We start from the raw sequence: 21,537 nt of genomic DNA on the forward strand, positions 1-21,537 counted from the left end.
TTGATGGAATGTTCAACGTGGGACAGGCAGGTAGGGGCTTCCTTGAAGCTTATATCGAGCGAAGACACGGTGAAGAAGGAATTGAGGGAAGGAGTGAACTGAGATTTTCATCCACTGAGATCAATGACTCGTCAAGAAAAGGAAGTAAGGATGTAATTGAGGAGATGGTTGGAGAGGAGAAAGCTAGTTATGGGAGAGAAAAGCAAGCACGCCTTGCATCCGCACAAGACGCTGTGATGATCGCCTACAGCGTGTTGAGTGTTTCTGCCGACGCGACGTGACGCAGCCAATCGCGACCTCGGGAAAGGATGCCTGCAAAACACGGCAGAGACGCGTCGCACGTGACCAACCCGCGCCAAGTCTCGACATCGGGGCTTGACCGCCTTTGGCTAAGAAGCTGCTGAGGGCAGAGAGAGCGCAAGAGAGACAAGAAGAGAGAAGACCAGAGCAGCCAGCAAGTGCCTTTTTATACAGCCACCATGTCGACCGATCCCAAGATCCAGTACGTACTTACCCCTCTTTTCTCTCCAAGGCTTCGTCATGAGTCATTGATGGAATTCAATATGGTGTAATTCCGACCTCAATCTGTTCCGTCATGCTAACCAGACTGTCTATCCTAACAGGGATTTGCTGAACAAGCCCAAGAGCGAACTCACGTATGTGCATCCTATATTTCACCTTTCATCGGCGCATACCCTACGCTTGAGTGCATCGGACTCTGGATATGTCATGTGATAGTCGCCCATGCGACACTTCCCTATTCTTGATCCTGTCCATCCTATTCGCACATCCACATTTCCGTGCCATCCCATGTCTTACGCATCTCTCTGACATTGTGTTTCTCCAGTGAATATGAGGTCGCCTTGGTAGAAGAGCATGAGCTCACAGCCGGCCCCCTGTCTCTTCTCCAAACCGCTACTCGCAGCCACACTCAGGTTCTGATCTCATGCCGGAACAACCGCAAGCTACTCGCCCGAGTGAAGGCGTTTGACCGCCACTGCAACATGGTGCTCGAGAACGTGAAAGAAATGTGGACGGAGAAGCCGAAGGGTGGAAAGGGAAGAGGCGTGAACAAGGATCGCTTCATCAGCAAGATGTCAGTACAGAGCTTCTATATGTTACTGCGAGTCACAGTTCCTAACTCATCCTACCAGGTTCCTGCGAGGCGACTCTGTCATCCTCGTTCTGCTGAGCTGAATGGTTATCACCTATCCGCATTTCACGTGACGTGCCCGATCGATTTGGCCTGGGGTCTTGCACCGGTGCATGTTTCCTCGTCCGCGCTAGAAGGACACCAGGACCACGCATGATTGACATTGATACCCTTTTTCTCCAATGGATCGTGAGACTCTCTTTGTCCGGTCAGGTTTGGAGGGTGGACCGGGCGAGTCTGAGTACGACCCTAGCTCTCTTTCGGGCCCGATAGCATCTGTTCACCTCTTTGAGTTCCTCGTCTGGCTTTTGTGTTCGTCTCATACGACGGGGCTGATCTGGCGTTCTACGGTTTGCATCTTTGAAAAGTTAAGAGGTGTAAAGTAGTTTTGTGAGCTGGACGGTGCAATGGACCATCATACCTATTGGACTGATATCTCTTGAATCTAAGGAGGAATCCATTATTAGTAAAGGCTGGGGTGATTAATTCTCAAACGGAATATTAAGCATGATAAGCTGGCCAGCATTGCTCCCACGCATTTCTGATCATCCTGAAGTAGCATTACAAATTCTAGCAGTACTCTAATGGCCACTGATTAGGAAGCAGTCAAGCACAAACACGAATCTAGCTTTACGGCTTCGTCACTTGCTGATGACTCGTAGGTCCAACCCTTACTGCGGAACTACCTGATAATACATAGAGAAAGAGGACACACAATGGCTGGGATCTGAGTGTAAGTGAAGAGGAACAGTATCACTTAGGTATTCCGCATACCGGCGCGACATACCACCAGAAATGACGACGAGGCAAAGGACGAAAAAGATGAGTGTTCGAGCCAGATATATCCCGCTCCACTTATCATCCGATACGGGAAAACCACGTTCATGAAGAAGCCAAAAAGTATTTACTTACGCTGCCGATGAATAATCATCATCTACGGAGAAGCGTTGGGGAACATGGGGATGAATTCTCGATCAGCGGCCTTCCGACTCACCAATGATCGTCAGGCCACCGACTTTCTCTCGCATCCGCCGGCAAACTTTTAACTTCGAAGATGCGCTCTTTACTTTTTCGCATTCATGGCTTTTTTTTAATATGCACTTAGACAAACGATGGATCAATTCTGAACGAGGGATTTTGTAACCCATAGCCATCATCGGCGAGGCTAGCATTATACTGAGCCGGAACACGTACTACTATCCACTGCAATCAAGGCCAATGATGGAATCGCAGCAAGATATGAATAGTCATCAGGAAGACTTCCTGGAAGCACCTGAACCTCTTCTAGAAAGAGAAGCTCGCCCTAACGTACGGAGAACTCGGACGGCGAGCTCTCAAAGTGTGTTGAGGAGACTTTATGTCTCTCACTTCTTGTCGACATGGAACTCACGCATGTTTGAATTCGGCGCTGTCTTGTTCCTTGCTTCTATCTTCCAGGGGACTCTGTTGTACGCCTCGATCTACGCGTTGGTGCGTTCTGCGTCGGCGGTGGTTCTGTCTTCCTGGTTAGGATCGAAGATGGATCGGTCGAACCGCCTGGTAGCGATTCGTCACTCCATCGGTAGGTCGCTTCTCGTGCCAACATATTATTACCAAGTTAACACGATGGTTTACACTTTTTAGTCTGGCAGAGAGTACCTGTTGCAGTGTCCTGCGCATGCTTTGTAGCCCTTCTCATTCCTTCATTTCGAGAACCTGAGCCTATCGTCTCGGGTTTATTTCTTGCAGTTGTTCTGCTCGCTTGCGTGGAGAAACTGGCAGCAACAGCAAACACAGTGGCTGTCGAGAGAGATTGGGTATGTCGTAACAAAGCGATACTTCTGGGCCAGGGACCCTAACGTCCGGTTAGGTCATCATTGTTTCAGACACTCTAGCAATCGAGAGGCAAGGTAGATAACCCAATATCCTGATGTTATTCTACGTTAGACTGACGCTGTATATAGATCTGAATGCATCGATGAGACGGATAGATCTATTCTGCAAGCTTGTGGCCCCTGTGGTGATATCGCTCGTCGACGGCTTGTCTACAAAGGTCGCGGTCTGGACGGTCTTGGGAGTGAATGTTCTTTGTGTCTTTATTGAATACATTGCCATTGCTCAGGTGATTCCATCGTTTTCTCGCTCTTTACACCACTTGAATCTGACATGATATGATACTAGGTGTACAAGGCGATACCAGAACTCGTGCGGACCTCTTCAGTCGCGGCAGATGATGGAAGTGAAGCTGTCGAGGATGCACCCGAACATCTTCCCACAGCGAGCCAACAGAGTATGACTGGGCGTGCAATGCACTTGATCAAACAGGCTGCTTCGCCCTGGCGAGAGTACATGGCTAGTCCAGTCTTCCTGGCGTCCTTTGCCTTGAGCCTGCTCTATCTTACTGTTCTCTCCTTTGGCACCACGATGGTCACATATCTCTTGCATACGGGATTCGATCCTCTGCAGGTCAGCTGTATGCGAATCGGCGCCGTGCTCGCGGAATTGTCTGGCACATGGGCAGCACCATTCATCATGGGCAGGATCGGGCCCATTAGGTCTGGACTGTGGTTCCTCAATTGGCAGCTTGGCTGTTTGGTCACTGCAGCAGTGGCTTTTGCCTTGTACGACTCGAACTCTCGGCTGGTAGCAGTGAGTCTCATCCTGGGAGTTGCTTTGAGTCGGATTGGTCTTTGGGGTTTGATTTGTCGGTTCAATTTCTCGTTCAAGAGGTAATCGCTTTCCCACTTAAAGGCTGCTATTAGATGCCGTTGCTAATGTTTATCATTTAGGGTGTTGAAGAAGATGCCCGAGGCCGGTTCTCCTCAACCGAAATGGGCGTGCAGAACGTCTTTGAGACGCTCTCATTCGCAGCCACCATAGTCTTCCCTCTCCCTGAACAATTCAAGTATCCCGTCTTTATCAGCTACGGGGCGATTGCGCTGGCCGCCATATGCTTTGCAGCATACGTGAGAAAAGAGCGGGGACATTTGCTGCACTTATCCAAGTGTTGGGGTGGTGATAAAATGCGAGGGCCGTATCAGGAACTTCCTGGAGGCTTATGACACGGTCCATCCAATTTTTTTGTATAGAGATATGACCAACGCTGAACATTCTGAGCTTGACTGTACTACAGGGTTGAAAGATGTATATATGTGCATGTTGTGACGCCTATGTAAGTAACTCATCAACAACATGATTTTTGTATTTTACAGTTGTCTGTCCAAGACAAGGGAACTGTTATCCTCAAGTTTGCCGTGTGAGGGCAGTGAGGCCATCCTCAGACTCGGTATGGTGGAGAGCGGGCCGCCCGAACTGCGGGGAAATTCATTGCTTGTTTATCTGTCTCGCTCGTAGCTGCAACTGCGCGTTGCCCAAACCCAACTGCGCACCATGCCTGTTGAGCAGGGGCAGCCGACTTATTATGGAGGTAAACCACCTGTCTAACCGTCGTTCATATTCTGGCGACCGTTCTTTTGCTTGTAGAGTTATCAGTTCTTCTGACCGCATCCAGGCTCCTCCCAGAGCACGGGGATTAGGCAGGTCAGGCCCTCGAAGACGATCCGGGTGCCTGACATGTCGAGCGCGAAAGGTTCGATGTGATGAAGCGAAACCGATCTGTGCCAACTGTACCCGACTTCGGCTGGGTTGTGTTTACAAGACGATTGTGCCTGCAGCCGTCCCGCGACAGGCTAATGGTCGCGCAGCTGCTGTGACAGGAAATCAGACTGCAAACACCTTCCAGAGACCGGATGCGAGCTATTTCAGTACGGTACTACGACCTGATGGGCAGCAGGCCTATCAAGCGCCGCATGCAGCTGACGCTTCGCAATTGCGGTCTGTGGATAATGCGGCGACGTCACCCGGACCATTTGATATGCTTGGTTTCATGAGCGAGATTACGTCCGAGCTGGAGCGCAAGCATCTCGATCTGACGAACGGGTTATCGGAATTCACCAATGCGACGTCTTGCAAGACGTCGGACGACACTACAAATGTACCGCATACTGATCGATCGATGAGCTGGGATTCGAGTGTTTATTCAAAGGGAACGCAGTCACAGTCTCCCGCTACGGAGGGTATGTGGCCGGAGACCGGAGCCGCGTATGAGGAGCATCTGATGGCATATTTCCTCAGCTCCGAGCCGCCCGCGACGATATTCGGACCCGTGAACCTCGAATGGAAATATGTGCGTGAGGTTATCGTAGCGCAATCGCGCGACTTTCGACCCTTGCGGAATAGTATCTACTGTTTTGTAGAGGTGCATAAGGCCATCAAGGAAGGGAGTCAGCCTAACTCGGCGTCGACATACCACCAGCAGGCAAGTTTGGAAGGGCAGTCATACATTTTTGGGCACGTGGATGAACCAACCTTGATGAAGGTCTTCACGACTGTCTTTCTGCTCATGTTATCTGAAGTATGTAAGGCATGTCATAGCTTACGGTCAAAGATTGACTAAACGCTGTACAGTCGCTATCATCCCCGGAGCTGAGCCGCAATGGCACTTCTTTTCTCCACTCAGCTTACCTGTTGCTGCAGCGCTTTCACGACCAGATTCAGTCGTGGACTGGCTTCGGCCGCCTGGTGGTCTCGTGGGTCTCTCTTCTGGATGTGAAATCGCTGATTGCTGGCCGAGATGGCGATCCTTTGATTGAACTCGGCAGCCTGGCTGAGCTCTCGACGGCGCAAAACGAATCGAGCGGCGGGCTTTCCGGACAATCGCCTATCAGCAGCGGCATTATGGACGATCCTCCGGTAGACAAGAAAGTGACAGAAGATTACCTTCTGTCGAAGCCAGGCTATCTTGTCTACGATGCCATTGTGGGCCCCGCATTTCGCTTCTTCGTTCAAGCCCAGCAAATCATCCGGCGGATCGTGTGCATTGACCTCCATCATCGCAGTCGCGGGACGCTGGGAGATGAATTTGAGGTCCTGCAGATTGCCCACAGAGTAGGCGCTGACCTGGAGACACTATGGAACTGCCGCCCACCAGTGCTGGACGTCTATGACCGGCCTGAAGAACTGCTTGACTCCTTAAGTCAGTCGGTCGCGGACGAGGTATGCCGCACATTCCGCCAGTATGTAGCCAACTTTCTGGCGATTTTCATCTATCTGCACCGGGTAGCATTCGCTATTTATCCGCGGACTGACCGTGTCAACCGCGCTGTTGACCAAATCATCCAGCTGGCGACGGCTGAGTCGGCAAGTACGCAGCGACACCTGCCGGTCAGCTTCTTTTGGCCGCTCTTTATTGCTGGCCTGGAGGGTACGTTGACTCAGCGGCGGTGGATCATGCAGGAGATGCAGCGCATGGTGGCCTGTGACAGTGATGTGACGCAGCGGCATCCCAACGCAAGCAAAGTGCTGTACCTTCTGGAGGAGATGACGCGGAGACAAGATGCGTCCCGAACCTGGGCGGATTCGCGGTGCGTGAGGCGCGAACTCTTTACTGATTTTTACGTTCTGATATAGCTTGATATGATATGCGTCAAGAAGAAACTTAAGGTATGTTTGGGCAGTTAGTGGGTCCATTACTTGCGGGCAAGAACTACATGGAGATCGCTGCAGACGAGTGTTTCATATTGACCGCATGGTAAAACTATCATACAGCGAGGGAATTAGTCAGTCACAAAACTAAAACTGCTTGACCACTCTCTGGAACCGCTGTGGCTTCCGCATGAACTTTTCAGGCTCATCGCGAGCCCCCTTCTTCCAGTAATCATACTCCATCCAGGCGTTCTCCGGCATCTGCGCCTCGGTCGCCTCGAGAAAGTCACCCAGATCAGGATTCAGAGGAATCACACCCGTCTCGATCACGTACTGATCCCACAGTTTCAGCAACTGCTTCAATCGCTCGGGACGAACATCCGCCAGGTCGTGCACCTCGCCCGGATCGTCGGCCAGATTGTACAACTGCCATCGCTCGGGACCTTTGGGTTTCGGAATATACACGATCTTCCAGTCACCGAACCGAAGCGCCGCACGGCCGCAGGTCTCCCATCCTTGGATGAAGTCCTTCTCGTGAATCCGTTCCGACTCACCCCGCGCCCACGGGTAGAAGCTCTTGCCGCGCATGGGGACCACTTCACGACCTTGGTACGTGGGAGCCGGATGCTTGACTCCCGCCATATCGAGGATAGTCGGTGCAAGATCCATGACCGTTGCGAACTGGTCTGTAATCCCACTCCGCGTCGCGGACACGCTGCTGGGGAACCTAGCTAGGAAGGGGACGCGGACTCCGCCTTCAGTGGTGTAGGCTTTGTACAGCCGGGACGGGGCGGTGGCGGCCTGCGCCCAGCGCGGCCCGTACCAGATGAACGAATTGGCATTGCCTAGATTCTCGAGGCTGTTGTCGTAGTACTTCTGGAGATGGGGCATGACGCCGCTCTGGACCATGGGATAGGCCTCGTAGGCGGCGCCCTCGGCGCCGTTGTCGGACATGAAGCAGACAAAGGTGTTGTCCAGCTCGCCGATGGAGGCCAGGTAGTCGACGACCTTGCCGACGTTAGCATCAATGCACTCCACCATGCCCGCGTAGACCTCCATGGCGGTGCAGGACTTCTTCTTCTCCTCCGGGGTGTAGTCGGCCCATTCTTTGACCTCGTCCGCGACGACGGGGTGCGGCTCCACGTCCGGACGGATCATCCCCAGCTCCTTGAGCCGCTGCAGTCGCTTCAGACGCAGCGCATCGGGTCCGTCGTCGTAGACGCCGCGGTAATGGTCGATGTACTTGCGGGGCGCCTGGAGAGGCCAATGCGGGGCCGTGAAGGGCAGGTAGGCGAAGAAGGGGCGCTCGTCCTTTCTCTCGTGCCAGTTGGAGAGATACTGAAGCATCTTATCGCCGTATCCGTCCGACGAATACCATCCCTCCGGCAACCGCTTCACGTAGTGATCATCTTCCATGTGGAGGGCGATGTAACTCGCTTCGAGGAATGCAGGTGTGTCATCGGACCCCTGGAGCTGGGGCTCGTAAGCATAGTGGTTCGAGCATGCAGGCAGATGGGCAAAGGAGCGCTCGAAGCCTCGCTTGTGCGGCGATCGCTCGGGCGTGAGGCCCAGATGCCATTTCCCAGACATGACGGTGTGGTAGCCGGCATCCCGCAGCAACTCAGGCAGCGCAACGACGCGCTCGTTCAAGTATCCCTCATAACCCGGCATTCCACGCTGCGGTGCCGTGCTCATCTGGGAGCCCTTGGGTCCGTTCTGCCCGGAGATGTTGGTCCATTCGATCAGGTTCCCGAGACCTGCGATGTGGTGATCTGTCCCGGTCATGATCATGGCGCGGGTGGGACTATCGCGGTTACTCCAGGTCAAGAGGACGATCTAATGCTAGAAAAAAAGACACTCACGAACAAGCAGCCGCAGCATGAAAGTCTGTGAAACGTACGCCTCCATTGAGAGCAAGACGATCGATACTGGGTGTGCGGATTTCTCCTCCGAAGCAGCCTACATCGGAGAAACCCAAGTCGTCGGCGACGATGACGAGGAAATTGGGACGTTTAGCCATGATAGAGCAACAAGACGGTGCCGAGAATGAGGCAGGGAGATCTGAAGGGAGGAGGGGAGATGAGGGAGAGCAGCGCCGCCATTATGTATCAGCCAGCCACCAGTGGTGGTTAGGTTGTTGTCAATGTATCTTGCATCAGACCAATTGAACTAGTTGCGCATTTAGTTTTGACTTGATAATCCAAGACAGTCCAGTAGGACTACGTACTTGCCGGATGATCTTTCATTTGACCACCATCGCCCATCGGCTGTCGGCTGTGTAGCCATTCCCAGGAGTGTACCTGGACATTTGCTGTTGGATGTTTCTATATTATTGGCTCACTCGATAGTTAGACTTCCCATAATTGACCATCCAACTTCATGAGACAATGCTTTGAGTGGGGTGTTATTTTCCCTGTCAGTGAGGGGACCGCGGGGTGTCCGGATTTGGTAATCAGTGAGACCTTACAGCGTCCACGCAGCTGCAATATGGACTTGCATTTGTTATCCTCGTCTTTCTCTCTTTGAAACTCATCTTTGACAGTCCATCATGGCGTGATCTCTCCACTCTGTTGTGCAGTCGGCAGTCGGCTAACAGATAACGAACGTACGTCATGCGCCTGACATAATCAAATATCGGTGTGTTGATCAATCTCAGCGTCAACAGTACACTCACAATGCCATCATTACATTGCTTGGTTCTTTGAATAAGTGATCCTCTGGGTCTATCCGATCGGGCCGTCACCACGTTGATTCCTTTTCCGCGTTCTTACCGGTAGAACCAAATGTCACTATTTACTGCTGGACCGGATGTCTTCTTGACACTTGCACAAAATGAGGCCGTACACCGAGGTCCCTCAACATGATCCTGACGATCTTGATCTTGTTCTTCCGGACTCAACCAAGCAGACGAATTCTCGTCTTGCCAGCTTACGGCTGTTCTGGCTGGCAGCTGTGCTTTGCTGCGGTGGTGCGTTGTTTGGATATGACTCCGGGGTGATTGGTTAGTGTCCCCAGCATTACCCCTGTTATATTCGAGCGCGAAGGCTGATGATCTACAGGAGGAGTGCTGACCTTTGAGTCCTTTGCGCGCGACTTCCGATACAGTCCCGCAGACAAGACTCGCGTCAGCTCCATCGCCGTCGGCATCCAGCAGGCCGGCGCCCTGGTAGGCTGCTTCGCCGTCTGGCCCGTGACGAACCGCTGGGGCCGTCGTCTCGCCATGATGGCATGCTCCGCCGTCTTCTGCGCGGGGGTCATCCTCGAGGTCATCAACTCGCACTCGCTGACCCTGTTCTACGCCGGCCGGGTAATCTGCGGCCTGGGCATCGGAGGCTCCGCCACCGTCATCCCCATCTACATGGCCGAGATGAGCCCTAAGGAGTCGCGCGCCCGCCTCGGCAGCTGCTACCAGTTCACCTACACCATCGGCATCCTCGTCTCGTACTGGATCGACTATGCCGTCAAGTTCATGGCCCCCTCCCCAGCCCAGTGGCAGATCCCCATCGCCCTGCAGCTCGTCCCCGGCGCCCTCATGGGCCTCGGCACCACCACCCTCCCCGAGAGCGTCCGCTGGCTCCTTGCCAAGGACGACCACGCCCGCGCCCACTCCAGCCTGCTCTGGATCCGCGCCTCGTCCGCATCCTCCCCCGCCGCCCTCTCCGCCGAATTCACGGACATGCGCCACGGCCTCGAGCAAGAACGCACCGCAACAGCCGATTTCCACCCCCGCGAGCTCCTCGCCGGCCCTAATGCGCGCCGCCTCCTCCTAGCCTTCGGCCTCTTCCTCGCCCAACAATCCACAGGCGCCACCGCCCTCGCCTACTTCGCCCCGCAGTTCTTCTCCCTCCTCGTCGGCCCGAGCGACAGCAACAGTGAGAGTTCTACCACCCCCCTCCTCCTAACAGGCATCTTCGGCGCCATAAAAGTACTATCTTGCCTTCTCTTCCTTCTCTTCCTTTCCGACCGCTTCGGCCGCCGGCCCTCCTCCTCTCCGGCGCAGCAGCCATGTCCGCCTGCATGCTCGCCACCGCCGCCGTCCTGAAATCCTATCCCCCAGCATCCTCACAAGGAAAAAGCACCGCCCTCACGCCAGCAGCTATCGCAACCATCACCCTAATCTACCTCGACATCGCAGCCTACAATCTCTCCTGGGGCCCCTCCCCTGGCCCTGCGTCTCCGAGCTCTTCCCCACGCGCATCCGCGAGCCCGGTGTGGCGGTGGGTGTTGGCGCGCAATGGGCCTTCAATTTCGTGTGGTCGTTTAGCACGCCGTTTATCTTGAATAAATTTAAATGGGCTACGTTCTTGCTGTTTGGGGGGTTGGACCTGTTGATTGTGGGGTTTGTGTGGGGGTGCGTGCTCGAGACGAGGGGAAGTCGTTGGAGGAGATTAGTGCGTTGTTTGAGAGGGGTTGTTCCCCTCACTGGGAAAGTCGGAGGGAGGCTGGTTGTGAGGCTGCTAGGGATGGTGATGGTGATAATGGCAAGGATGGGAGTATATTGCATGTGGAGGCTGGAAGTGCTTCTTCGTGATCTAGATAGTACACAGCTTAGATGAGACAAATGATTCTGGATATTGCATTGTATTACTAGTTGAGCAGCTGAAAAACACTTGTTGCTACTAAATCTCTACTGGTACCACTATTGAATAGCACTGAGCAGGCTTGATTCGCCCTAATGTACATCTATCATTCATGAATTACTATCATCATGAGTACTCCCGGTACCCAGTCGCAGAGGAACCTCCCTTGAACAAGCCAGCATCAAACCAAAACCAAAGCAAGCAGAGCACAAACCATCCCATAAACCACTGTAAGAATGATACCGCCTAGCATCCTCATTTAACTCCGAAAATCAATCAGTTCCTTCGTCAGAAGGTGAAATAGCAAGCAGGCTAATCCGCAGACCCTTGTTTCCATACTTTTTCCGAACCAGGCGCCAGTATGGATCGTCGCAGTAGTAATAGTCATCAAAGCAAAGCACGAGGTCATTGTCACATCAGGGTTGAAAGAAGGCTCAAACGTTGATCAAATCATCAAAGCTGTCGTCGGTCGAAAAGGCATAAGAGTTCTCCGTCAGGACGGACGCCTCCGAGTCCCGACGGACGGACTGGTCCATGGACTCGCCGGTACGAGATGGTTCCAGGTGCAGCGGATCATCAAAGCCAAAGGACAGCGCCTGCTGAGGTCGAGGGGTCACCGGCCCTTCTGAAGAGGTTTGTGCATCCCCACGTCGGTCAACTCCGGGGCCCTTATGTCATTGTAGGTAATCTTCTTCACCATCTGTGCCAGATGGAGCTTGATCGGCTCATCTCCACATTGAGCGTGCTTCAGGACTTCGTTCTTCAGGCCAAGAATCTCCGAGCGCAGGCGTGCAATCTCAGACACCAATTGCTCCTTCTTGTCAGACTGCTCCCTATATCGCGTCTCAAGAAGCTGTGTATGCTCTTTCTTCTTCTGCCGGCATTTGCTGGCGGCCAATCGGTTGCGTTCCAGGAACTTCTCCCGCTTGGCCTGCTCCTGCTGCTGTTCGTTGTATTCGGCCTGGGTCATCTTGGAGTCGCGAACCTTGCGACGTTTGGAGCCGCCGCCGTTGCTATTTATGGCCGACTGCTCACAGAAGCTTCTACGATCGTTATGGGTCTGGAAATTTTGGGCTCCGTTGGAGAATTGGCACTGAGACAGCGAGTATAGATCGCCGACCGCGTGGGTCTTGTTGTCACCGTATGGAGGTGGAGTAGGCTGGCCATTGCGGACATGGGAGTGCTTGAGGTCGCGTTCAAGGTTAGGATTAGAGAACATCTGTTCGTTCTTTCCGTTCCACGGGGGCATGGAGGAAGAGATAGGACTCATACCCCAGAGATGCTCTTCGTCGGGGAGCGAGAGTCCAAGGAAGTCACCAGGGAAGGAATTAGGAGGAGCAAACGGTGAGGGGCCAGGATTGACAGCATCTGGACCAGGCATTGCAGACCGGCCAAAGGTGGATTGCTCCGGTAACATATTGAGAGTGGACATCGGGAGCAATGGTTGCACGATGCGTTGTACAAGGGGTTCGAGCTGAAGAGTACGCCACAGACAATGGTATTTGAATTAGGTAAGGATGAGAGAGAAAGCTGTCAAAAATGATATTAAAGGAGCAAGACAGAAAGAAGAAGAAAACAAGAAGACGAATGAGTTAGATATCTATAGCAGTCGTGGATTGATTGATAGGGCGGGAGTGTAAGTGGCGGGCCGAGAAGTGACAGCTTGAATCCGGCCAAACAATCAGAGCGGGAGGGGCAGCGGGAAGGATTTGCTTGAGACTTTGTATGTTTAGAGGCAAGGGACGAGGTAGCTGCAGAGGGAGGAGAAAGGGAGAGTGAAAAAGAGTACCGTAGTTGGTGGTAAGAGGCGGACGTGGATAACCTGATCCAAGAGAAGGAAGGAAGGAGAACAAGGCGAATAAGAAGGGACAGGAGAATAAAACCGCGTTGGCGAGGAGAAGACCGAAAAAGGGAATTCAGCGAAGATGAGTCTAGAATCCGTGAAGAACCCCAGAGAACGAGAATTGAGAGGGAGGAAATGGAGTGGTTTGTGGTCAGATCCGAGTTGTTGCAACCAGGGGAGCGCAAAAAGCATGGAAGGAGAAACAAAGTGGGGAGTGTATGAGTGGCTGGCAAAGAGGGAACGCCGAAGAAAAGGAGGAGATCTGTTTAAGGGAAGGAGTTGATGATGAAAGAGAGAAAGGAAGAACAAGTTTTGAGGAAACCAGACAGAAATCACTTCCCTGTCCAGATGATAGACAGGACAATCATTGAGGTTGAGACTGCAATTGTTTGCGATGGCAACTGCCGCTGCCAATGTGGAAGTAAGAGAATCAATATCGTGTGGTGGTCAGATAAACAGCGCACTTATTCTGTTTGATATACCCCTTATATCTTATTATAATATAGTTCCCTGTTTCTGTCTCTTCCATAGGGATAGTAACGTGGTACCCATAGACAGGGTTGTGGTTATAAGACACCGGAATCGAAACTTATATAACCCCAATGAGGAGATAGACCTGCGACAGCGTGCGTTATCTACCTATCTACTTGAAACCCTCCATGATGAGATTAATGGCGACATCTAGTAGTCCCGTTGGTGGACGAAGATCTCGACCTGTGAGAACCCAGAACAGGTTGGACCTTGTGAAAATGGGAGGGGATGAACTCTTTAGGAAACTGATGATCTGAATGGAATTGACGGAGGTTGAAGAGTTGATGATGCCGGTAGGGACCATCATTGGCTGGGACATCGCGGAGGGAGTAACATTTATTGACTGGAGAACCATAAAAGCAATTGGCTAATAACCGTTTTTCCTTGTTTCTCTTCCTTTAGGCAGGGGATCAAAGGCAAGAGGCCTGAGGCCCTGACCCAAGAACAAAGGTTCGTACTTGGTACTATGTATCTATCCGTAGAAAAGAGTAACGTACTTTGCTTACGCTTGACACCTGTGGTACTTCCACAACCAGCTAGGATAGATGAGAGGTACTTTCCTAAACAGGCAGGGGCGCCTTTCGTTCTCACCTCTGATTGGGCTGAGCTTTATTCCGGACACGAACCCCCACCATAGCTGGAACCTAGTGACGTCATTGACAGGCTGACTCAGCGTTTATGGCCGCTGATTCGCCACTTGCTTTTCTTCTTGATGGGTTCCGTAATCCGTACCGGGTTAGGTGGCCCTGATTAAGGTACTGTACTAGAGTATATCCGCAAGTTCCCTTTTACTCGCAGCAGACACGCCAGACACTCAATAGTAGACACTTCCAGCCTTCCTCCCTTGCATCAGCACGTGCATATTTAATGTAATATGAGATATGACAGCTCTCTAGCATTTAATAATTGCCACCTGTCTCTCTCTGCATAGCTAAACACATCAGGAATTCAAAATCCCAACAGTTGCCAGATACTCAAGTTGCTCCAAGCCTAACACTAAGGCTCACGTACACACTCTTCAACCACGGCAGTCTGCTGTCAACCTGCCACTCACCCTTATAAACCATGGATCCGGCCAATATCCGAAGTAAGAAATGAGATAGATAGATAACTTACAGTTCAGCACATTCATGGATCGACGTTCAGGTTCAAGCCAAGGTATGATGTTAATGATCACGTCACCTCCAGCATCGCTCCACTCAGGTTCAACAGTCAAGAACCTCGACTTTTATCTGTAGTGCTCCACTGAGTACTACACAAATATCAAGATAAATCAACAAGTATCTACAAGTGACACTCAAGACACGCGTCTCAGTGTCTCACTCAGCGAGCCAGAATCCAGAGTCCACAGTCCAGAGTCCCTCATCGAGTCACAGAATCAGGTTTACCCTGCATCCAAGGGGTCATCACCTCATCGAGACCATCTTCCAATGTACTGTACTCCATACACTCCACACATATTCTGGTCCGCATCCCGGAAAGAGTCCCGTCAAGGTACCTGCTTCCAGTGGTAGAGTACAGACCTCGACTACAATCTGCCGGTCCAGAAATCCGACAATCACCGTTCAGGGATCGGCGTCTGCTCCACCCTTTGGATCGCTTGTCCTCGTCCATTGCCCAGGAGGCGAGCAATAACGCGACTCCCACTAGCCGTTTCATCCTCCGCCACTCCAGCTAACTCAATTCCAATTCCAACCTCGAGAAACTGGATCTGATTTTTGGGGGGTTTCTTATCCTAGCCAACCAACGGCCAATACTCCGTAGGTATTCATTCTTATCATCCTCAATTCACTGCGAAGGTACATATTATCCTGTGATGATTTATCTTACGGCGTGAGCGGGATATTGGTGGACGTAAAGTATCGTCGGACTTCCAGATAGTATATATATCCTTTCGAACGCTTGATCCGGGACGTGTTGGAACGAACATGAAAAGGGTCTACTGAACTACCCACTATCTAGATATAAAATATGAATCCTGCCAACAGCTATGACCACGGCGATCTATCTTATAGGGTACTCGCCTAACTACCCACCAATGGTATGGACAGTAGTGCCATATTCCTTGTCCATAATAAGTCGTACTTCCGCCAGGGGTAGAAGAGCAGACAAGCCGCTTGTGTCATTATGATGATAAAGGTACTGCTGGAGGTCTACTATGTATTTCCCCCGCATTCACTTCTTGTCACACCAACCAATCCAGCTAATTGTACACGAATCCCGACCAGGATAGCCCTTGGCTGTCCGCCATCTCATTCATCGAATGCCCACAAGGATCGTCTGGTCGGGCTCCACCGCGGCTCAGCCTGACTGAAAAACCAAGAACCATCAGGTTATAACAAATCATTCTACAAAATCCCAGAGTACTGCGTACACAGTCCAAGAATCGTCCCGTACCCACAAGCCGGCCCGTTGAACCAAGCAAGATTAATGGTCCATCATCTGCTCCATCCAAGCTATTCCGAACCCTCAGACGACCAAGATATTGTAAGTCGCTCGGGCACGTGCACTTGATCTTCCCAAACCCGCAATTGGCGACTTACCGCTCGCCAGTTAGCAATCAGCATCATCGCCACATATGTGCGATTCTTCTCAAGCTTGCGCAGGGTCTCCAGATCATAAGCACTTTCTGGCCCTTGATCCGTCAGCAGGGGCCCAAAGACCTGGCCGAGCCCTTCCAATATCTGCGAACGCGTTACGAATTCAAGTTTTCCAACGCCAGTTTTGTACCCATGCCGCTCATACTCCACAATTCGTCTCGTTTCATGCACGTAAAAGGCACATAACCCGAAAACAGCGCACATCAGCTCCAGTTGCATGGGACCCGCCAAGGCTAGAATGGCGAGGCCAATCGCTTTGATCCTTGTGTACCTTGCTTGAGTTAGCCCTCCGAGACAGCTACGCGTCCGTTTGAGCTTTTGGTCAGGGCTGTTGAGCTTGTCCTCCAAGGAAGGAGTCTTGATGTAGATATCCAACAGGGCGCTGTACAGGTGCGTGGATCCCAAAACGCCGCCAGGAAGCCCAGCAAGCAGGCACTTGAACACCCACCCGACGCTGAGGATGTGAGTCGAATGTCGCTGCGACTGGATCGAACTCAGGATGCTCATCAATTCGGACGGCATCTCGCCACTGCCCATCGTAATCTGAATCTTGTCCTGCTCTCTCTCACTGGATAGCACCTGGCTGGCGAAATATCCATATATCTGTGCAGCTGCGCCCAAATCACCCGGGTCGAAGAACAAGTCTCGCACAAGTGGACCTGCAGCTCGCTTGAATAAGCAAACGATTCATCTCTGGGATTCAGGGGACGCGTACCACGACATCTCAGATAGGTCGCCGTCGCCACAAGGCACACGGGTAACTTAAGCGCCGTGGGTGCAAAGTCTCCGGGATAGGCCAAGAAGCTGTGGCCCCCAAGGCGAGCTAGAGTTTCCAAAGACTTTCCAGCTAGCGAATCCATCCGATAAGAACAGTAGGAGAGGTTGGCAAATGTTTTCATTCGACGCAACTTTCGCTCCCGTGGCATACTCTGGGCCTTGAGATGGAAGGTCGATCGCACTGTTCTGATCCGACGAATAATCCTATCCCGCCGTCGATGCAGGTCCCTCGCAACGTCGCAGGGCCGCGAGCCTGATATCCGCGACAAAAGTTTTCGTCAGCAATCCCCCTTAAATGCCGTCAATACACTCAACTTACCTGAAGTGGGATGAGCATGAGAGCAATCGCCGCCTCCCGGAAGTTTAGGATTGCTCAAGGGCAAAGGTTTCAAATTCAGTTTGATAGATAGATCATTAAACGCTATGGCAGCTTTGCGCCGATCGAAAATGTCTGACCAATTGCCATTATCTAAGCACGACATGGGAAGAGAACTCTCCCGTGACAAGCTTCCCATGATATCCAGGTCGGTGCAGATGACAGGCCTTCTTGACCTTTTGTAGACATGGAGGTTCTGCGGCTTCTGAGAATCGGTAAGACTATAGATTGAGCTGGAGTCCCTGCTGGATCGAGAGGCGGCTTTGAATCGGTCTGTGAATGGGTTGGAAACCGCTACTAATTGGGGCGATTCCTCAACTTCATCGAAACGATTCTCGTATACATATTCCCGTTCGATAAGGGGGATCGGATTGGACGTGTTTCGGGAAGGGTGGCGACAGACAGTCTCGGTTGTGAGGTTGGAATTGACAGATTCGAGGGTCTTGTCACTGGCTTTGCGGGACTCCTGGTGTTCATCTGCATCATTGTCTATAGGTGAGTTTTCCCTGGAGCTAATGCATACACAATCCGTTCTTGCGCCGTGAAGGGTACAGTCATTTTGTCGAGACCGCCCCCCAAGTCGCATTAGCGATTTCCGGTGCCGAGGCTTGCGAGAACGAAGGGACGTCATAAAGCCTGCAAGTCCCTTCGAGCCTGCCACTGGATGCTGTGATTCTGTGAATGCTTGTTGCGAGTCTGTTTTAAGACATGAATAGTTCGAGGAAGGGTCAGAGTCACCAGAAGTAAGTGCCTGTTCGAGACTCCCAGCTGATGTGGGTTTAGATTCAGGCTCATTGACATGATACTCCTTGGAGCAGTGGCCATCGTTGGCTGCGCCTATTCCGATTGTACCTTGTTCATTCGAGGCTTGTTTTAGAGACGGATTTGTTCGGTGAGCAGCCTGTGCGACAGCGACCGCTCGTGTGCGGTGTACCCAGGTCCACGACTGCCTGCCCTCTAAAGTTCTCTCATTGGCTTGCTCTGAGGCTCTAAAGAAAGTATTGAAGAGTCCCATTCTCACATGAGAAGGAGTCGTTGTCTAGCATTGAAGGATATGAAGTGTGGTATAATGCTCACGTAGACGAGAAATTATCCCGGCCCTCCTTTGACCGTCAGCATAATGGTGTGGTCACTGTGCGCTTTCCCGAGTTGTGAAAGATTTTGTTGACAGAAGGCAGGCAGCGTGATCAATGTGCTGTTCTTCGTTCCTTCTTTCCGACAGATGTGTCAACAGCATCGGACAACTCCGGTCTAGGTCTCCTTCATGTCTTGCGGGCGAACGGAAAAAGAAAAGTCATGACAAAAGGAACCACAGAGACGAAGAGTAAACATGAATTGTTGGAAAATAGAGACGTATCATCAAAATGAAATCTATTGTTGTCGAGCCAAGCGCCTTCGAATATAGCGCAGATGGAGCCAAGGACAACCATCCCATTACCTTTCGTGCGTGCGTTTTTACATCGTGGCATCCTCATATAAGGACAAGGCAAGAATAAAAGCAATGAAAGGAAGAAAAATGGCTGACAGGGAACAATGAATATGCGGCGTAGCCATTTGTTACCAGCCAAACCTGATGTTGCAAGCCTCAAAATCGATCCGATGTAGAAGTGAGTCAACGCCGTTTCCATGCAATTTTTAGATATATCCGGGACCGCTTTTGCGCAGGAAATCTCTTCCATATCATGATGATTCGTCATTTTCGCCCTCGAGGAGAATATATTGTAAGATATCACTCAGAGTGAGAACGCCCTTGAGTCGGAAGTCTCCATCCACCACAACCAGGCGGTGCACGCGAGATTTGCGAATAGTATCGAAAATGGTGTCCAGACCGTCGTTCAGAGAACATGTGTAAATACCGGGAAATTCCTGCGACTGATGTCAGCAATGGATCCGGGGAAGGCTGTAGAAAAAAGAGAACGTACCGCACTTCGTTTCTTCAAGGCTTCGCCGACCGTGAGACTGAGGTCATCATATACGCCTCCCTTGATCAGTGTGATAACATCTACCGCTTCAAAGACATTGTAGACAACACCTGGGAGTTCCGGTTAGCCGGACACTGGAGTTGACCTGCGAGACGAGAGTTCGAACTTACCTTCCGAGTTCAGGATGGGCACGCTAGATATACTCCGCTCCACGAGTATGTGGATGACATCAATTACTGGTGTATCCATTGACGCCGTGGCGATATTATCATAGGTGCCCAACAGAATTTCCTTGAGCGGCTTCTTTAACTTTTGTGTGTCACTAACATTGACCGCCACGAACTTGAGTATTCGGTACTGAGTCACCACGCTGAGAACATGAGGCCGGTCCGTTTGGCTATCATTTGTAACGAGAGGGATTCTGCGAGCGCGAGATTCGAGCATGCGTCGACAGGCCTCGTAAAGCGGCCGTTCTGGGTCGATCGAAATGGTTTCCGGCGGAGCAACACCGAGAGCCTTTTCCACCTCTGTGATATCTGTTCAGTTTCAGGTTGCACAGGGTCAATTCACAAGTATCGAGACATCAGGGACGCACCTCGAAGACTGTCCAGTCGAAATTGGTCAATCTGGTCCAGTGCCGCGGGATTCTGGAAATAATACTGTATGACGTTGATGTAGTCGGAAGTGGTCAGAAGACCGGCAAAGGTAGAGGTCTTTGAATCCCATAACGGAGCTGATACGATGCCTGTAGGTCACACCGCGCACATCCACAGTCAGCTTATTGTGTTCCAATCTGGACCGTAGAAATATTGGGATGGTTGCGGCCTTCGGAGAGTATTTTCAGGACATTCCGAGGGACCACCTTGCAAGCAAGAAGAATGTATACATGCCATTTTGAATCAGGATATTCAAACTCTCCTTGACAGAGAGCGAAGTATCGAATATGATGAGCCGGAAACTGAGCGGAAGAACATCGTAGCTGGTGCGGACTTTGAGGAAGTTACGGATGGCACGCTACACCATATCCAAGCAAGGGAACCTGTTAGCCAAATGCATAAGGCCGTCATCGCGGAGACAAATGCAATGGGAAACTGTGCTGCATGAAGAGCTCTAATTCTGGAAGATCCCGCCATGATATAAAGACCCAACCAGTAATACATAGCGCACGTGGGGTGCTCTTCAGTAATTCAAGCACCTGCAAGGAAGAAATTGCAATAAAAAAAACAAATGAATAGTTGCAAACAACACAAGTTGACTAAGAAGAGCAAGGAAAAAAAGCAAAAAGAGGGGTAGACTCACTAGACCCTCACGCTCTTCCCGATCAATTGCCCTCTCGGGCTCAGATGGGCGCATTGGATGTGAGAGATCTCGCGGGCGAAGGTAGGATGAGGGCTGCACAAAAGGGCCCTCGTGACCGTGGACGATATTAAGATCAGGCGTCGAGGAAGTAATGGTGTTGGTGGTGGTGGTGGTTGTGGTGGTAGTGTTGGCGGAGATGGTAGCATACGCGGCAGTGGGAGTCGGAGTGTCGTTGGCCGTTGCGGTTGTGGTGGTGGGTTCGGGCGGCAAGCTGTTTCTGCCTGTGGGGGCTGCTGCATCATCCACTGAGAGGCATGTTCCGCCATCGTCATCGGAATAATAATAATAGTAGCAGTAATAAGAATACCCCTCTAAATGATCATAAGTGGGATTGACTGCCTGGGTCTATTGCAAGGAGAGCCGCATGAGGAGGATGGGGTTTGTGGTCAACTAGGACGCCTCAGGATGGTAGTGGATGCGAATGAGGATCACTGGATTTTGTTTGCTTCTTTTTCTCTGCTGCAGCTTAGGTAGCTTGTCCTTGACTGGGGATACAGTGGTGTGCCGCCCTTGCCGCTTTATGTTCTCAAGATGGAAGTACTGTAGTCTAGAGCTAGATATGATTCGCGCGCTGACAGGTAGATAAATTGAGTTGGATTGATCTCGATACACACCCGCGAGACAGACAGAGGTATGGGCTGAAACTGAGGAAAGAACAAATAAAAATAGATATAGCTAGACAAAAGGATGCTGCTGGCTGTTGGATCGGCAGGTCCATTGGCTAAACTGGTTAGACTACAGAAGGACATCTAGAGACTGCTTTGTTACTACTTTTTAACTGCTGCCCGGAGATGGAGAAGAGAGTGCTGTATTATCCGGGTTGTGGAGTTGTGAATAATACGGAGTATACTCCATACCTCTTTCTAGCAATATAAGGCAGGATAGAGGTCTCAATGGTCATTGAGAAGCACAGATATATCAAACAAAGTTGGA

At 51.5% G+C, this 21,537-nt stretch overlaps 9 protein-coding genes across 9 annotated transcripts; 5 read left to right on the forward strand and 4 right to left on the reverse strand.

The window, feature by feature from the left end:
• Positions 1 to 845: 845 nt before the first annotated feature.
• P174DRAFT_364774 (mRNA splicing protein SMD2) lies at positions 846 to 1,197 on the forward strand (the record flags this gene model as incomplete). The annotated part of the gene is made up of 2 exons (XM_024822016.1): positions 846 to 1,096; positions 1,155 to 1,197. Coding segments are annotated over 2 exons (294 nt in total), but the record flags the coding sequence as incomplete, so codon positions are not given.
• A 990-nt stretch (positions 1,198 to 2,187) lies between these two features.
• P174DRAFT_439360 (putative iron-regulated transporter) lies at positions 2,188 to 4,302 on the forward strand. Its single transcript, XM_024826778.1, has 7 exons — positions 2,188 to 2,714; positions 2,777 to 2,949; positions 3,003 to 3,042; positions 3,097 to 3,254; positions 3,314 to 3,827; positions 3,860 to 3,861; positions 3,922 to 4,302. Exons 1-7 carry the CDS (start codon positions 2,375 to 2,377, stop codon positions 4,192 to 4,194), a joined length of 1,500 nt encoding a protein of 499 aa, XP_024686187.1. The 5' UTR covers positions 2,188 to 2,374; the 3' UTR covers positions 4,195 to 4,302.
• Positions 4,303 to 4,522: 220 nt separating this feature from the next.
• Positions 4,523 to 6,601, forward strand: P174DRAFT_458228 (Zn(II)2Cys6 transcription factor; the record flags this gene model as incomplete). Its single annotated transcript, XM_024829629.1, has 3 exons — positions 4,523 to 4,570; positions 4,644 to 5,546; positions 5,600 to 6,601. 3 exons carry the CDS (start codon positions 4,523 to 4,525, stop codon positions 6,599 to 6,601), a joined length of 1,953 nt encoding a protein of 650 aa, XP_024686188.1.
• Positions 6,602 to 6,675: 74 nt separating this feature from the next.
• Positions 6,676 to 8,803, reverse strand: P174DRAFT_439361 (arylsulfatase). Its single transcript, XM_024826779.1, has 2 exons — positions 8,479 to 8,803; positions 6,676 to 8,420 (listed from the first exon to the last, which is right to left on the reverse strand). The coding sequence occupies exons 1-2, from the start codon at positions 8,634 to 8,636 to the stop codon at positions 6,764 to 6,766; spliced, it is 1,815 nt and encodes a 604-aa protein (XP_024686189.1). The 5' UTR covers positions 8,637 to 8,803; the 3' UTR covers positions 6,676 to 6,763.
• A 645-nt stretch (positions 8,804 to 9,448) lies between these two features.
• On the forward strand, positions 9,449 to 10,658 carry P174DRAFT_418543 (MFS general substrate transporter; the record flags this gene model as incomplete). Its single annotated transcript, XM_024824697.1, has 2 exons — positions 9,449 to 9,617; positions 9,676 to 10,658. The coding sequence occupies 2 exons, from the start codon at positions 9,449 to 9,451 to the stop codon at positions 10,656 to 10,658; spliced, it is 1,152 nt and encodes a 383-aa protein (XP_024686190.1).
• A 972-nt stretch (positions 10,659 to 11,630) lies between these two features.
• Positions 11,631 to 12,799, reverse strand: atfB (bZIP transcription factor atfB; the record flags this gene model as incomplete). The annotated part of the gene is made up of 2 exons (XM_024830680.1): positions 11,846 to 12,799; positions 11,631 to 11,795 (listed from the first exon to the last, which is right to left on the reverse strand). Exons 1-2 carry the CDS (start codon positions 12,626 to 12,628, stop codon positions 11,631 to 11,633), a joined length of 948 nt encoding a protein of 315 aa, XP_024686191.1. The 5' UTR covers positions 12,629 to 12,799.
• A 2,862-nt stretch (positions 12,800 to 15,661) lies between these two features.
• On the forward strand, positions 15,662 to 16,014 carry P174DRAFT_113773 (uncharacterized protein). Its single transcript, XM_024821039.1, has one exon. The coding sequence runs from the start codon at positions 15,698 to 15,700 to the stop codon at positions 15,878 to 15,880; it is 183 nt and encodes a 60-aa protein (XP_024686192.1). The 5' UTR covers positions 15,662 to 15,697; the 3' UTR covers positions 15,881 to 16,014.
• A 12-nt stretch (positions 16,015 to 16,026) lies between these two features.
• On the reverse strand, positions 16,027 to 18,338 carry P174DRAFT_458232 (uncharacterized protein; the record flags this gene model as incomplete). Its single annotated transcript, XM_024829630.1, has 3 exons — positions 16,027 to 16,829; positions 16,886 to 17,200; positions 17,267 to 18,338. The coding sequence occupies 3 exons, from the start codon at positions 18,336 to 18,338 to the stop codon at positions 16,027 to 16,029; spliced, it is 2,190 nt and encodes a 729-aa protein (XP_024686193.1).
• Positions 18,339 to 18,670: 332 nt separating this feature from the next.
• On the reverse strand, positions 18,671 to 20,758 carry snf4 (AMP-activated serine/threonine-protein kinase regulatory subunit SNF4). The gene is made up of 6 exons (XM_024821038.1): positions 20,545 to 20,758; positions 20,136 to 20,259; positions 19,841 to 19,990; positions 19,416 to 19,772; positions 19,246 to 19,355; positions 18,671 to 19,189 (listed from the first exon to the last, which is right to left on the reverse strand). The coding sequence occupies exons 1-6, from the start codon at positions 20,596 to 20,598 to the stop codon at positions 19,004 to 19,006; spliced, it is 981 nt and encodes a 326-aa protein (XP_024686194.1). The 5' UTR covers positions 20,599 to 20,758; the 3' UTR covers positions 18,671 to 19,003.
• Positions 20,759 to 21,537: the final 779 nt, after the last annotated feature.

The sequence above is a fragment of the Aspergillus novofumigatus genome, assembly GCF_002847465.1.
Source record: "Aspergillus novofumigatus IBT 16806 chromosome Unknown P174scaffold_2, whole genome shotgun sequence".
NCBI lineage: Eukaryota > Fungi > Ascomycota > Eurotiomycetes > Eurotiales > Aspergillaceae > Aspergillus > Aspergillus novofumigatus.